This window comes from Lagenorhynchus albirostris, chromosome 6 (assembly GCF_949774975.1).
Source record: "Lagenorhynchus albirostris chromosome 6, mLagAlb1.1, whole genome shotgun sequence".
Classification (NCBI taxonomy): domain Eukaryota; kingdom Metazoa; phylum Chordata; class Mammalia; order Artiodactyla; family Delphinidae; genus Lagenorhynchus; species Lagenorhynchus albirostris.
The window spans coordinates 93,322,164-93,337,726 of record NC_083100.1 but is presented as its reverse complement, the minus strand read 5'-3'; the positions used below and the strand labels follow the sequence as shown (position 1 = coordinate 93,337,726).

Below are 15,563 nucleotides of genomic sequence, written 5' to 3'. Positions count from 1 at the left end.
AATTTCATTTCTTTTTAACGCTGAATAATATTCAATTGTATGTATCTAGCATATTTTCTTTATCCATTCATCCTTGTCTGGGCATTTGGATTATTTCCATCTTTTGGCTATTGTGAATAATGCTGCTATGAAAATGGGTGTGCAAATATCTGTTCAAGTCCCTGCTTTCAATTCTTTTGGGTATATACCCACAAGTGCTAGATCATATGGTAATTTTATGTTTAATTTCTTGAGGAACTGCCACAGAGTTTTCCATAGTGGCTACACCGTTTACATACTGGCCAGCAATGCACAGGGTTATAATTTCTCTCTATCCTCACCAACACTTGGGATCTTCTGCTTTTTAAAAATAGTAGCCATTCTGGTGGCTGATGCACATAAGCAGGAGAATTAATCAATAAAATGTGGCTTAGTCCCACAATGGAATATCAGATAGCAGTGAAAAGAAGATACTATAGCTATATTCAACAATATGAATAAGTTTTTGAAACAGTTTTGTTGGAGAAAAAAGAAGTCCTAGAGGACTACAAAAAGTATAATACTCTTTCATGATGCTCAAAACCAAACCAATCAAAATTGAAAACTATATTGTTTAAGCACACATGCAGTTGGGATAGAAACTGTATTTTTAAAAAAGTAATGGAATCTCAATGAGATACCATCAGAATGGCTAAAATAGAAAGGATGAAAATGCCAAACGTTGGTGAGGATGTGAGGCCACTGAAATTCTCACACACGGCTAGTGGGAGTATAAAATGGAACAATTGCTTTGGGAAACTGGCAGTTTCTTAGAAAGTCAAATACATCTCTCCCCTGAAATCCAGCAATTCCACTCCTAGGTATTTATCCAAGAGAAATGAAAACATATGTCCATGCAAAAACTTGTACAAGAACGTTCATAGCAACTTATTTATAGGAGATAAAAACTGGAAATTGCCCCAATGCCCCTCAATTGTGATACATCCATGATAGAACACCACTTAGAAGAAACAAGGAGCAAATTACTAATACAGCAACAAAATAATCTCACAAACATGCCAAATGAAAAAAGACAAACAAAAAAGTACATACTTATGATTCCATTCGTAACTATGCTGATAGAAGTCAGATCAGTGGTTGTTCCTTGGGTAGGGATTGATTAGGAAGGGATAAAATTGATCAGGAATGGGATTTTTGGAGGTGTTGGTTAATGTCTTATATCTTGATAAAGGTATGGGTTACATGGATATATGGGTTTGTCAAAACTAATCAAAGTGTAAAATTAAGATCCATGCACTTCACTGTGTATAAATCATACCCTGATAAAAAGATTCTTAGGAAAAAATCAGAACTGCATTTCACCTTGTTTATTTTCTAATCAGCAGTAAATGGGAATTTAATTTTTTTTTTTTTTTTTTTTTGTGGTACGCGGGCCTCTCACTGCTGTGGCCTCTCCCATCGCGGAGCACAGGCTCCGGACACACAGGCCCAGCGTCCATGGCTCACGGGCCCAGCCGCTCCGCGGCATGTGGGATCCTCCCGGACCGGGGCACGAACCCGTGTCCCCTGCATCAGCAGGTGGACTCTCAAGCACTGCGCCACCAGGGAAGCTCGGGAATTTAATTTTTAAACATATTTTTAAAACATGGTGAATTTTGGGGGGCTACAATATATTTAGTAAAATCCCAATTTTTCTGTAATTAAATATTTTTATTCAAAACGTTTGACCTTGTACCTCCATTACGGACACCAAATGGGGAAGAGGGGAAAGCCATAGACTAATAAAAATGGATGGAATATTTAGCACAGTGGTAACCTGGGATGGGGTGGGGGAGAATGGGAGATGAGATAGGGAAGAATATACAAGTAGACATAAGTTGTGGTATGGTTTGTTTTGTTTTATAAACTCTCAACCTTCCAATTAATCTTTTAACATTAAAAAACTGAGATATAATTCATATACCATAAAATTCATCGCTTTAAAGTATACAATTCAGTGGTCTTTAGTACATTTACAAAGCTGTGCAACCATCTCCACTAATTCCAGAACATTTTAGTAACCCAGGAAGAAATTATATAACCATTAGCAGTCACTTCCCATTCTCTCTTCTAGCCCCAGATATAGCTACTCTACTTTAGTGTCTCTATAGATTTGTCTACTCTGGATATTTAATATAAATGAAATCATATAATATGTGGTCTGAGACTGGCTGCTTTCACTTAGCATAATGTCTTCAAGGATTATCATGTTGTAGTACGAATCAGTACATCATTCCTTTCAAGGGCTGAGTAATACTCCATTGTACTGATATGCCACTTTTTGTTTATTCATCAATTGATGGACATTAGGGTTGTTTCCACTTTTGGTTATTACGAATAATACTGCTATGAACATTTGTGATGCGTTTTTGTCTGGACATTTGCTTTTATTTCTCTTGGATATATACCTAGGAGAGGAATTGTTGAGTCATATGGTAACTCTAAAATTTAACTTGAGGAACTGCCAAACTGATTTCCAAAGTGGCTGCACCGTAATTCATTCCCACCAGCAAAGTATGAGTGTTCCAATTTCTCAGCATCATTGCCAACACTTGTTATTGTGTCTTTTTTAAAAAAAATAAATTTATTTACTTATTTATTTTTGGCTGCATTGGGTCTTCATTGCTGTGCGCGGGCTTTCTCTGGTTGCAGTAAGTGGGGGCTACTCTTCGTTGCGGTGCGCAGGCTTCTCATTGTGGTGGCTTCTCTTGGTGTGGAGCACGGGCTCTAGGTGCATGGGTTTCAGTAGTTGTGGCACGTAGGCTCAGTACTTGTGGCTCTTGAGCTCTAGAGCACAGGCTCAGTAGTTGTGGCACACAGGCTTAGTTGCTCTCCAGCATGTGAGATCTTCCTGGGCCAGGGCTGGAACTTGTGTCCCCTGCATTGGCAGGCAGATTCTGAACCACTGCGCCACCAGGGAAGTCCCTGTCTGTCTTTTTTATTACAGCCATCCTAATTGATGTGAAGTGGTGTAATATATATATTATATATATGTATTATATATTATATATAATTTTTTGCTGTTTTCTTACTCTTTAAAAAATTGAAGCATAATTGACCTACAACACTATGTTAGTTCCATGTGCACAACATAGTGATTCAATAATTCCGTGTTACAAAATCACCACAGTATTCTGTTATATTTTAATTGCTGGACTGAGTGGTCACTCCATGGGTGTTAGTTATTGTGTGGCTGAACCACACTGACTCTATTTTGTCAGCTCCATCTTAGGCCCACAGTCCTAACCCCTCCCCTTCCTGTGTGACTGAGCTTTAGCCTACTCACAAGTAATGCACCCAAGCCAGATAAGTTTCCTATCAACTTTTACCCTTGTCTTTATCAGATACAAGAACTGGAAGAATGCTCTTTAGCTGACACAGATGGTTAATGGTCCTCAAGGAATAATGGTCATGAGACCCCCAAGGGGATGGAAAAACTTCCAGTCCCACTGGTGCAGATGTGCTTCTCCCTTAATAATCAGACTGCATTTTTAGCTTTGGCCCCTTTAAATTCCCTTGTGCCCCTTTTGGCAGTAAGGAATGCAGCTGCAAATGCTTCCAGATCGCTGTTCACCCGATCTCACCCATATGTAAATTACCCACAATAAACTCCATAATTGCATTTTATGAAGTTGCCTGCTTCACTTTTTGGTCTCAAAGTTCCTTTTCAGTTTGGGGGATATTATTCAATATCCCCACCTTCAAAAAGTTATTTTGCTTTTAACCAACATATGTTGGTTAAAAGCGGCCATGGCTCACGGGCCCAGCCGCTCGGCGGCATGCGGGATCTTCCTGGAGCAGGGCACGATCCCGTGTCCCCTGCATCGGCAGGTGGACTCTCAACCACTGCGCCACCAGGGAAGCCCAACATAATTTTTAATAGTGAAAATTAAATAAACTTATATACAAAAATGAAAGAATATTTTAAACTCTATGATCCATTAATATAATGGGAACCTGTAACAACACTGAAAATCATGCTTTCAAAGAGTTTTTAATAAAATGAGAATATATTCATTAAATGTTAAGTTTCAAAGGCAGAGTATACAAGTATGCAGATGTATTATATACTATGTATAAAAATACACATACAGTATATAATAAAACCCAGGAAGCATATATAATCCAAAATTGGTTCTCAAAATTGGTGTACCAATTTTTTGGTGTACCTAGCCTAGATTCACCTAGGGAATTTATTAAAATCAATGTCCTGATTCCATCCGGGCCTACTGAATTGGAACCTTAAACTAGCCATGAAGCAGGAATACGGACAATTGTAAGCATGTTCTCACTATCTGTCAGCATATTATTATTTTATCTTTGTATTTGTCTCCCCTGCTGGAATATAGGCTTCAACTAGAACATGTAACTCGCTTTGCATAAGAAAAAGGGGAGGCTCAGGAATTCCCTGGAGGTCCAGTGGTTAGGACTCTGGGCTTCCACTGCAGGGGGCATGGGTTTGATCCCTGGTCGGGGAACTGAGATCCCCCAAGCTGAGGGGCATGACCGAAACACACACACACACATATAAAATAAAAATAAATAAATAAATAAAAGAAAACGGGGTGGATGAGAGGATGGGCAATCTTGAAATGGTAGGAAGAGTCAGGGATGCAGGACTGGAGAAAGGAGGACAGAAAGATAATCGGTGATAGTGCAGACTCAAGATTGGGCAAGGGGACTTCCCTGGCGGCGCAGTGGTTAAGAATCTGCCTGCCAATGCAAGGGACATGGGTTCGAGCCCTGGCCTGGGAAGATCCCACATGCCGCAGAGCAACTCAGCCCATGCGCTACAACTACTGAGCCTGCGCTCTAGAGCCCACAAGCCACAACTACTGAGCCCGCGTGCCACAACTACTGAAGCCTGCGCGCCTAGAGCCCGTGCTCCACAACGAGAAGCCACGACAATGAGAAGCCCGCGCACCACAACGAAGAGCAGCCCCCACTCACCACAACTAAAGAAAGCTTGTGCACAGCAACAAAGACCCAACACAGCCAAAAATAAATAAATAAATTTATTAAAAAAAAAAAAAAGATTGGGCAAGTGGGCTCAAAAGATATTTTTCAAAGGGAATGCTGGGCACTGTACAATGTAAACCACCCCTACCTACCTCCACTGGGAAATCTTCAGTACGGTATTAATTTCTCACTAATAAATAGATATGGGGGACTTTTTGTGGCATGTGGCTTTGTGGCATGCGGAATCTTACTTCCCCGACCAGGGATGCTTGAACCCATACCACCTGCGGTGGAAGCTCGGAGTCTTAACCACTGGACTGCCAGGGAAGTCCCAAAGGGACTATTGGAGGTAAGTGGAAAGAAATGCTGAGTCCTGCTTTAAGGAGGGTGAAGGAAGGTGGGTAATGAAGGCTGCCGGTGGGTCAGCCACCTGGGTCATGTGTACTCACCTTGAGAAGCATATTTTTCATGGAAAATCTCATAGGCTTTTCTGTGGGCATCAGTGAGGATCTGGAGACGTGAAGATCTTGATTCCTGGTGGGGAAGCTCCATTATCACTTCCTCCAAGTCACTAAAAGTGAACCAGATCTCAACTAGGTCCCCAAAGGAGTGGAAGATGAAGGAGGCATAGTCAGCAAAGAGATCAGCAAAGGCCTCAGTTCTCTGGACGGTGCTGGCAGGAAGGGTCTGGTGGTGCAGGACCACCAGGGGCTGAAGCTGAGCACTCTTGAGGGCCTCAAGGAGTTGCCGGTAGCACTGCACTGTTTCCTTGTCTGGGTTCTTGGAGGTTCCTTCTGGGAGTAGCTGTGCCCACGGCAGAAATACTTTGTAATGAGTGATCATAATGGCACGAACACTGCTAAAGTACTCTGGCAGGAAAGAGGGCAGTGGCTGGTGACAAACATAAATTTCTTTGTCTCCTATTACAAAGGGAGCATCCTGGTTTCCCAGTGGACCCCTCAGGTTGTGTAGCAAGTCGCTGGTTAGAGGACCAGCAGCTGAAATGAAGTTTCTATCAGATTCCCAGTCTAACCCCCAACAAGAAAAACTTAGGAGGACAATAAGGACTAAATGCCAGACTAGCTCCATCTTCAAGGAACTGTTAGGAGGTATGTGGAATACTTACTTTATAACTACAGTTGAGGTTGTAAAATATTAAGTGACTGTAAACACTTACTATGTAACTGGGTTATCTACGATAATAAAATCAGTATGTGATTCACCTATGTAACATCAAAAAAATTTAAAACTATAAGAGATAACACAAAAACCTCAAACTTCTCACACAATTTATGCCAAGGAACCTGGGAAGTGTCTGCAGAAAAAAAGTTCTCCACATTTTTTCTTACTTACAAATTATTTTAAAACTTATTTACATAGCAGAACAAAAGTGAGTTCCTCGCCAAACTTTTTTTCTCCTTTAAAAACATGTAGCGGGGGGGGGGGCTTCCCTGGTGGCGCAGTGGTTGAGAGTCCGCCTGCCAATACAGGGGACACGGGTTCGTGCCCTGGTCCGGGAAGATCCCACATGCCGCGGAGCGGCTGGGCCCATGCGCCATGGCCGCTGAGCCTGCGCATCTGGAATCTCTGCTCTGCAACGGGAGAGGCCACAACAGTGAGAGGCCCACATACCGAAAAAAAAACACACCAAAAAAAACATGTAGAGGGACTTCCCTGATGGCGCAGTGGTTAAGAATCCGCCTGCCAATGCAGGGGACATGGGTGCGAGCCCTGGTCCGGGAAGATCCCACACACAGTGGAGCAACTGAGCCCGTGCGCCACAACTACTGAGCCTGTGCTCTAGAGCCCGTGAGCCACAACTACTGAGCCTGCGTGACACAACTACTGGAGTCCGCGCCTGGAGCCCTTGCTCCGCAAAAGAGAAGCCACCACAATAAGAAGCCTGCACACCACAATGAACAGTAGCCCCCACTCGCTGCAAGTAGAGAAAGCCTGCGCACAGCAACAAAGACCCAACGCAGCCAATAAAAAAAAAAAAAAAAAAAAAAGTAGGGACTTCCTGGTGGTTCAGTGGTAAAGAATCCACTTTACAAGGCAGGGGACACGGGTTCGATCCCTTGTCAGGGAACTATGATCCCACATGCCACAGGGCAACTAAGCCTGCACGCCACAACTACTGAGCTCTTGCGCCCCGTCTAGAGCCCGTGTGCCACAAACTACAGAGCCCACGTGCCGGGGAGCCTGTGCACCACAACTAGAGAAGAGAAAAAACCTGCATGCCACAACTAGAGAGAAGCCTGGGAGCCGCAATGAAGACACCACGTGCCACAACAGAAGATCCCGCATGCCTCAGTGAAGATCCCAAGTGCCGCAACTAAGACCCCACGCAGCCAAAAATAAATAAATAAAAAATCTTAAAAATAAATAAAATAAAATAAAAATATGTAAGTAAATGATGAACACATTTTGTAAAAGATTCAAACAATACAGAAATATATATGAAAACTTACTAATTCCCCTCTTCCCTTCCCTTCATAGGGTAATCACTTTCAACACTGTGCTTCCTTCCAGTTTCCTTTCTCTGTACATATTAATGGCTGTTCAGGAGTTGGAATGCCAGTGTTTAAATCTCATCTGGCGAAAGTTACTAAATTTCTCTGTGCCTGCTTCCTCATCTGTATAATGGTGACAGATAGGTTGTGAGATTTAAATGAGGTCATTCATTAGCATATTAAGAACAATGCAACTGAATGATAGCTATTATTACATATATATAATGCAAACATACATGTGTATAACATTTAAAATATATAATTTAACATATATGGAATTATGTCTTATGTAGCATTCCTCAGTTGTTTTTTATTTTCCTTCACTTAATAGTGCTTGGAGCTCTGTTTATACCAGAATATGTAGACCCACTTCTTTTTAACAGATGCATAGCATTCCACAGTAAGGTTGTACCATAGTTTAACCTCTTGCGTACTGAACACTGGTTGGTTCTTAATTTTAATATGTTGCAAATTAATATCTGTATCTTTAGTTATACATCTTTGTCCACATTTCTTTTCTTTAAGATAGATTCTTAGAAATTAAGTTGCTGACTCAATGGCATGCCCATTTGGAATTTTTATTGTAATCCAAAGTCTTCTAAAACAGGCTTCTTCAAATTTAAATCCTACCTACAGTTAGAAGTGTGTCTAAATCTCTCTGGTTTGCTCACACCTGTTATAAAACTTCATATTTTGGACACTTGTTTCTGTTTAGAGGGGTAGCTTTTCAGGTTAATTGGCTACTTGTTTTTCTTCTTTATATCCTTTGTACATTTTTATTAACTTATTATTGATATAAGAACTCTTAATAGAGTTTGGATATCATGTATTAAAATGTGATAGAAAAAAAATTTCTCTCTAGTGTTAGTTTTAAAATTTGGTTTATAGTGTCCTTCAAAATACATTACTTGGTACCATATTTTTGAAAGCTTGTGTGAAATGTATTATTTAATATTCTTGTTTCTAATCTTTAGATCTTTAGCCCATCTTGAATTTTAACTTTGTTTGTGCTGTGTGGTAGGTTTATCAATTTCTAATGGGTTACTGAATAGGCCATTCTCTCCCCACTATTTGAAATGCCAACTATCAGAAATGAAATATCTATCTAGACATATGTGTTTCTAGACTTTCTACTCCTTGTCTATCTATTCCTGTGCCAGTACCACAGTATTTCAATTTTTATACCTGTGTAGCGTAGTACTTTTCACTTTATGATAGGACATGGCCTCTTCTATCATTCTTTTTCCTAGAATTGTCTTGTTAATGTATATATATATTCATTTTAATAGAAAGTTTTATTTCACTTAGTGGAATTTTCAAGGTGGCCCTGACAGCTTCATATAAATGTATCATTTTTCAGATTCCTGTGTTTATAATCATTGTTATCTCTCTAAAAGCATATTATATTAATTATAGAAATATTAAATAAATGCATTCTCATAAATATCCCCAAAATTTAGATAATAGTTCCATTTGCCTTATACCTAATCCCAGCTACTTCCTAAAAAGTATTCACCATTTATTACATGTGTATGTACATAAAGAATATACTTTTACCTAACAAGTTTACAAAATAAGAGGTACTATAATGTGAGTATTGATCTACAACTGGTATTTTTACCATATAGCACAACTTGGAGATCTTCACATTGTGCAAATATTGATATATCTTATTCTTTTTGAAAGCTGCACTTTGTGACCTTGCATAATCATTAATTTGTTGATTAGGTTTTAGGTTATTTTCCATTTTCAGTGTCACAATGAATGTCATTGTATATGCCTTTTTCTATACATATATAGGTTATTTCTTCAGGGAAAATATTGAAGAGTACAATTGCTGGGTAATAGGGTAGTCAGTTATATTTTAACTTCTAATGGTACTGACAAATTTTTCCCTAAAAGGAGTGTCCCGATTTATACTCCTACCAGTAGTGCATTACAACATCAAATTCCAGACAAACCCACCAATGCTATTACAATATTATCAAATTATTAGTGTGTTTATAATTTTGAATGATTTTTAAAATTGATTTGTATCAGCTCTGTATCCATTTTGGGAAATAATCTTTTTCCCATTATAAACTGAGAAAATATATAGCTATTGAAACATATATATAGTATATTCTTCTCATCTGCAGCTTATTTTTCCTGGACATTAATCCTTTCTCTCGTATATAGGTTGAGAAAACATTTTCCCAATCTGTAGCTCTGGTTTTTAATTTTTAAACTTTGGTGTAGTCAAATTTATTAATTTTTTTCCTTATGGCATCTCTGCTTATACATAGTTTTAAAAAGCCTATTCTACAAAGTTATAAGAAAAGCTTGTATTTTTCCTTTTTAAAATTAATTTTTAAAAATTGATACAATTGACATATAACATTATATTTGTTCCAGGTGTACAACATGATTGTATACACTGCACACATATCACCACAATAAATCTAGTTAACATATCCATCACCACACATAGATACAAATTTTTTTCTTGTGTGTGGTGAGAACGTTTAAGATCTACTCTCTTAGCAACTTTCAAATAGAGTGTTATTAACTATAGTCACCATGGTGTACATTACATCCCCATGACATTTATTTTGTAACTGTAAGTTTGTACCTTTTGACCACTTTCACCCATTTCACCCACCTACCACCTCCACCTCTGGCAACCACCAATCTAGCCTTTGTACCTATGAGTTCATTTTTTATTTTATTAAAAATATTTTTTTAGGGACTTCCCTGGTAGTCCAGTGGTAAAGAATACACCTTCCAATGAAGGGACACGGGTTTGATCCCTGGTCGGGGAACTAAGATCTCACATGCTGCAGGGGAACTAAGCCCACATGCCACAACTACTGAGCTCACGCACCTCAACATGAGAGCCTGCATGCCGCAAACTACACAGCCCATACACCCTGGAGCCTTCGCGCCACAATTAGACAGAGAAAACCCGCACACCACAACTAGAGAGAAGCCTGTGCACTACAACTAGAGAAGCCCATGTGTCACAACGAAAAGATCCCGCATGCTGCAGCTAAGACCCAACATAGCCAAAAAAATAAAATGAATAAATTAAAAAGTTACTCTAAAAATGTTTTAGATTCCACACAGATTATACACTATTTGTCTTTCTGTCTTATTTCATTTAGCATAATGCCCTCCAGTTTCATCCATGTTGTCACAAATGACAAGATTTCTTTCTTTTTAGGGCTGAATAATACTTGATTGTACATATATATACATTTTATGCATTCTTCCATCAGTGAACACTTAGGTTGCTTCCATGTCTTGGCTATTGTAAATAATGTGGCAATGAACATGAGGGTGCATCAATCTTTTTGAGTTAGCTTTTTCATTTTCTTCAGATAAATACCTAGAAGTGGAATTGCTGGATTTATATGGTAGTTCTATTTTTAGTTTTTTGGGAAACCTCTATGTTTTCCATAGAGGCTCTCACCAATATTACACAAGAGTTCTCTTTTCTCCACATCCTTGCCAACGCTTGTTATTTTTTGCCTTTTTCATAATAGCCTTTCTCATGGGTGTAATGTAATAGCTCATTGTGGTTTTGACTTTCATTTCCCTGATGATTAGTTATGTTGAGCACCTTTTCATGTATGTTGGCAATCTGAATATCTTCTTTGGAAAAATGCCTATTCAGATTATCTGCCCATTTTAGATGGTTATCTTGTATAAATTCTTTACATACTTTGGATATTAAGCCCTTATCAGATACAGTATTTGCAAATATCTTCTCCCATTCTTTTTCATTTGACTGATGGTTTTCTTTGCTGTGCAGAAGCTTTTTAGTTTGCTGTAGCCCTATTTATTTATTTTTGCTTTTGTTGCCTTTGCTTTAGCGTCAAATCCAAAAAATCATTGCCAAGATTGATATCAAGGAACCTACCACCTGTGTTTTCTTCTAGGAAGTTTATGATTTCAGGTTTAATCTCCAACTCTTTAATCCATATTAACTTTTGTGTATGGTGTAAGGTAGTGATCTAGTTTTCCCAACACCATTTATTTAAGAGACCGTCTTTCCCTATCGTATATTTTTGATTCCTTTGTTGTAAATTAACTGACTATATATACATGGGTTTATTTCTAGGTTCTCTATTCTGTCCTACTGATCTATACGTATGTTTTAATGTCAATACCATAATGTTTTAATTACTATACCTTTGTAATACAGCTTGAAATCAGGAAGCATGATACCTCTAGCTTTATTCTTTCTCAACACTGCTTTGGCTATTCTGGGTCTTTTGTGGTTCCATACAAGTCTTAGGATTGTCTGTTCTATTTCTGTGAAAAATGCCATGGAAATTTTGATAGAGATTGCACTGAATGTGTAGATTCCTCTGGATAGTATGGGCATTTTAACAATATTAATTCTTCCAATCTGTAAGCACAGAATATCTTTCCATTTATCTGTGTCTTCTTCAATTTCTTTCACCACGCTTATAGTTTTCAGTGTACAGGTCTTTTACCTCCTTGGTTAAATTTATCCCTAGGTATGTTTTTTCTTACTATGCAACTGTAAATGGGATTATTTCCTTAATTTCTTTTTCTGGTAGTTTTTATTAGTGTATAGAAATGCAGATTTTTGCATATTGATTTAGTATGCTGCAATTTTGCTGAATTCATTGATCAATTCTAAGTTTTTTGGTGGAGTCTTTAGGGTTTTCTATATGCAACATCATGTCATCTGCAAATAGTGACAATTTTACTTCTCCTTAATTTCGATGCCTTTCTTTCCTAGCTCTGGCTAGGATTCCAATACTATATTGAATAAGAAGTGAGAGCAGGCACCCTTGTCTCATCCCCAAGAGTATGATTAGCTGTGGGCTTGCCATTTATGGCCTTTATTTTTAATATTTGGCCATGCTGGGTCTTAGTTGTGGCACATGGAATCTTTGTTGCCGTGTGCAGGATCCGTTTTTAGTTGTGGCATGCAGGATCTAGTTCCCCGACCAGAGATCGAACCCGGGCCCCCTGCAATGGGAGCACAGAGTCTTAACCAGGGGACCACCAGGAAAGTCTCTATGGCCTTTATTATGTTGAGGTACTTTCTCTCTATATTCAATTTGTTGACAGTTTTTTAAAATCATAAATGGATGCTGAATTTTACCAAATGCTTTTTTCCCCATCTACGGAGAGGACCATGATTTTTATCCTTTTTTGTTAAACTGGTGTAATACACTGATTGATTTTCAGATGTTGAATCATCCTTGCATCCTGGAATAATCCCACTTGATCATGTTGTATGGTCATTTTAACATACTGTTGAAGTTTTGTTAAGGATTTTTGCATCTATTTTGTACATCAGGGATATTGGCCTATAATTTTCTTTTCTTTAGGTGTCCTTGTCTGGCTTTGGTATCAGGGTAATGCTGGTTTCATAAAATGAATTTGGAAGTGGTTCCTCCTCTTTGATTTTTTGGAAGTGTTTGAGAAGGACTGGTATTAATTCTTTAAATGTTTGGTAGAAGTCATCAGTGAAGCCATATGGTCCTGGACTTTTGTTGGGAGGTTTTTGATTATTGATTCAATCTCCTCACTACTAACCAGACTACTCACATTTCACATTTCATCATGATTCAATCTTGGTAGGTATGTTTCTAGCAGTCCACTTCTAGGCTATCCAATTTGTTGGCCAATAATCATTCACAGTAACATCTGATTCTTTGTATTTCCATGGTACAACTTGTAACACCTCCTCTTTCCTTTCTGATTTTGAGGGCTTTTTTTGTGAGTCTAGCTAAAGTTTTATCAATTTTATCTTAAAAAGAAATAAACCAGCTCTTAAGTTTCATTGCTCTTTCCTTTCTTCTACTAACTTTGGGCTTCATTTTTTTCCCCCCGAGATAGCAAGTTAGGTTGCGATCTTTGTTTCTTGATGTAGGCTTTTATCCCTATATACTTCCCTCTTAGACTGTTTTTGCTGTATCCCGTAAGTTTTGGTATGTTGTTTCCATTTTCATTTCTCATTATTTTTAAATTTCTTCTTTGACCCATTGGTTGTTCAGTAGGTTGCTTAATTTCCACGTATTTGTGAAATTTTTAGGCTTCTTGTAGTTGATTTCTAGTTTTATACCATTATGGTCAGAAAAGATGCCTGATATTGATTTCAGTCTTCTTAAACGTATTGACTTGTTTTGTGTCCTAACATATGATCTGTCCTGAAGAATTTTCCATGTGTGCTTGAAAAGAGTCTATATTCTGTTGCTTTTGGATGGAATGTTCTGCATGTCTGTTACATCCATCTGGTCTAAACATGTTATTTAAGGTCAGTGCTTCCTTATTGATAATCTGACTGGATGATCTATCCTTTTGATGAAAGTAGGGTACTAAAGTTCCCTGCTATTATTGTTTTGCTGTCTATCCTGTTAATATTTGCTGTCTATGTCTGTTAATACTTGCTTTATATATTTAGGTGCTCCACAGCTTTATTTGCACATTTTCTTTTCCATGTGTCCTAGAGATATTTCCATTTCAAACATCTTCATTTCCCTCATTTTAGTTTGCATAACTCAGAGCATTGCTATATCACAATTTATGTAGTCATTTGCTTATTGATGGACATCTGTCGGCATTTGGTTGAAAATACATTAAATTTATGGATCAGTTGACAACTTACAATATTTAAGACGTCCTATTCAGAAAGAAGTTACATCTGCTTACTAAATACTCATCTAATTTTCTTCATAAAGATCTTATACATGCTCCATCATCCATTAGCCACTTCGTTTCCCTGACAAGTAACATGTAGAGAAAGGGGGTGTGTGAAAAAGTAAGCACACTTATTCAGATGGGTAAAAACTGATTTTAGTTGTATTAATGGCCTCACTTTGCTTTAGAGCCCCTACTTTCACTAACGACAGAATTGGGGAGGAGAAGACAGATTCACCATTAAGGAACTCATCTTCCCTGGGCTTCACACTTTGCTTTGGGGTTCAGTATTTGATCAAATTGAAGTTCAAATTTCTGTCAGGCTGTTTCTCTTTTCGGAACCTCCTCACCCCATTTTCTTTATCAAGTTGGGATTCAGTGCATGGAAGGAACTCTTTCTTGCTGTCTTCTGAGTTTTTACTCGTTGTTCTTCCTATCACCTGTTACTGAACGTCCCTGCCTTAGTCCATGCCTTATCCTAGACTCTCCTGTCTCAACAGGAAGTCTGAGATCCTGTACACTGAAGTTTCCTTATTCCAACAGGCTCTCCTACCTCCATTAATTAGGAACATAGTTTTCACAGGAGCTTATACCCTGCAGCTGCTAACTGCAACTTCTCTATCCATTTCCAGTCTCCCTTACCCTATTGTACGCAAACCAGTGGAGACAGGTTTGTATTAGTGAACTCAAATACCACATATAAACATTCCCCAACTGGCCCCGCAGGCCCCAGAATCATCTGTTGTCAAAAGCTGCAGCAAAAGGAAATGCTACATCATGTACATACTGATCAAAGCTAAGCCTCAGGGACTATTAATATCATAAACAGCAATAACTCTTTTCCTGGAAAAATGCCATAAAATTTAAGGGTGGTCTGTAATATAGAAAATGACATATTGGGGACTCCCCTGGCGGCCCAGTGGTTAAGACTTCACCTTCCAATGCAGGGGGTGTGGGTTTGATCCCTGGTTGGGGAGCTAGGACCCCACATACCTCGTGGCCAAAAAACCAAAGGAAAAAACAGAAGCAATACTGTAACAAATTCAATAAAGACTTTAAAAGTCGTCCACATCAAAAAAAATCTTAAAAAAAATGTATTTCCCTTAAAAAAGCAGTTAGAAAATAATTCTGAGACCTTACTCTTAGGATATATAAGTTTAAAAAGTTATTAAAGAGTAATGCAAAAAGTATAATAAACTTTTTATTTTCATAAACTGTCTTTAAAAAAAACCAAAGAGAACTGGAATTAACCTTGGAAAGCCATCTCCAAGGCCTCTTAGCTTTCACACTAACAAATTCTTATAAGGACTCTCCTCACAGGAACCTACACCTAAATGTTTACCATAATGCCTTATTTCCACCCCTTTGCCCCAGGAATCAAGCAAAAAGGGAAAGACTCATATTCATGAA

The 15,563-nt window shown here is 38.4% G+C and overlaps 1 protein-coding gene across 1 annotated transcript in view; it reads right to left on the bottom strand.

The window, feature by feature from the left end:
* LCT (lactase) overlaps positions 1 to 6,066 on the bottom strand; it is a 51,178-nt gene extending 45,112 nt beyond the window's left edge. The window contains exon 1 of the mRNA XM_060152971.1: positions 5,427 to 6,066. Within this exon, the coding sequence (XP_060008954.1) occupies positions 5,427 to 6,066 (640 nt within the window). The remainder of the gene's footprint in view (positions 1 to 5,426) is intronic.
* Between the last annotated feature and the right edge of the window lie 9,497 nt (positions 6,067 to 15,563).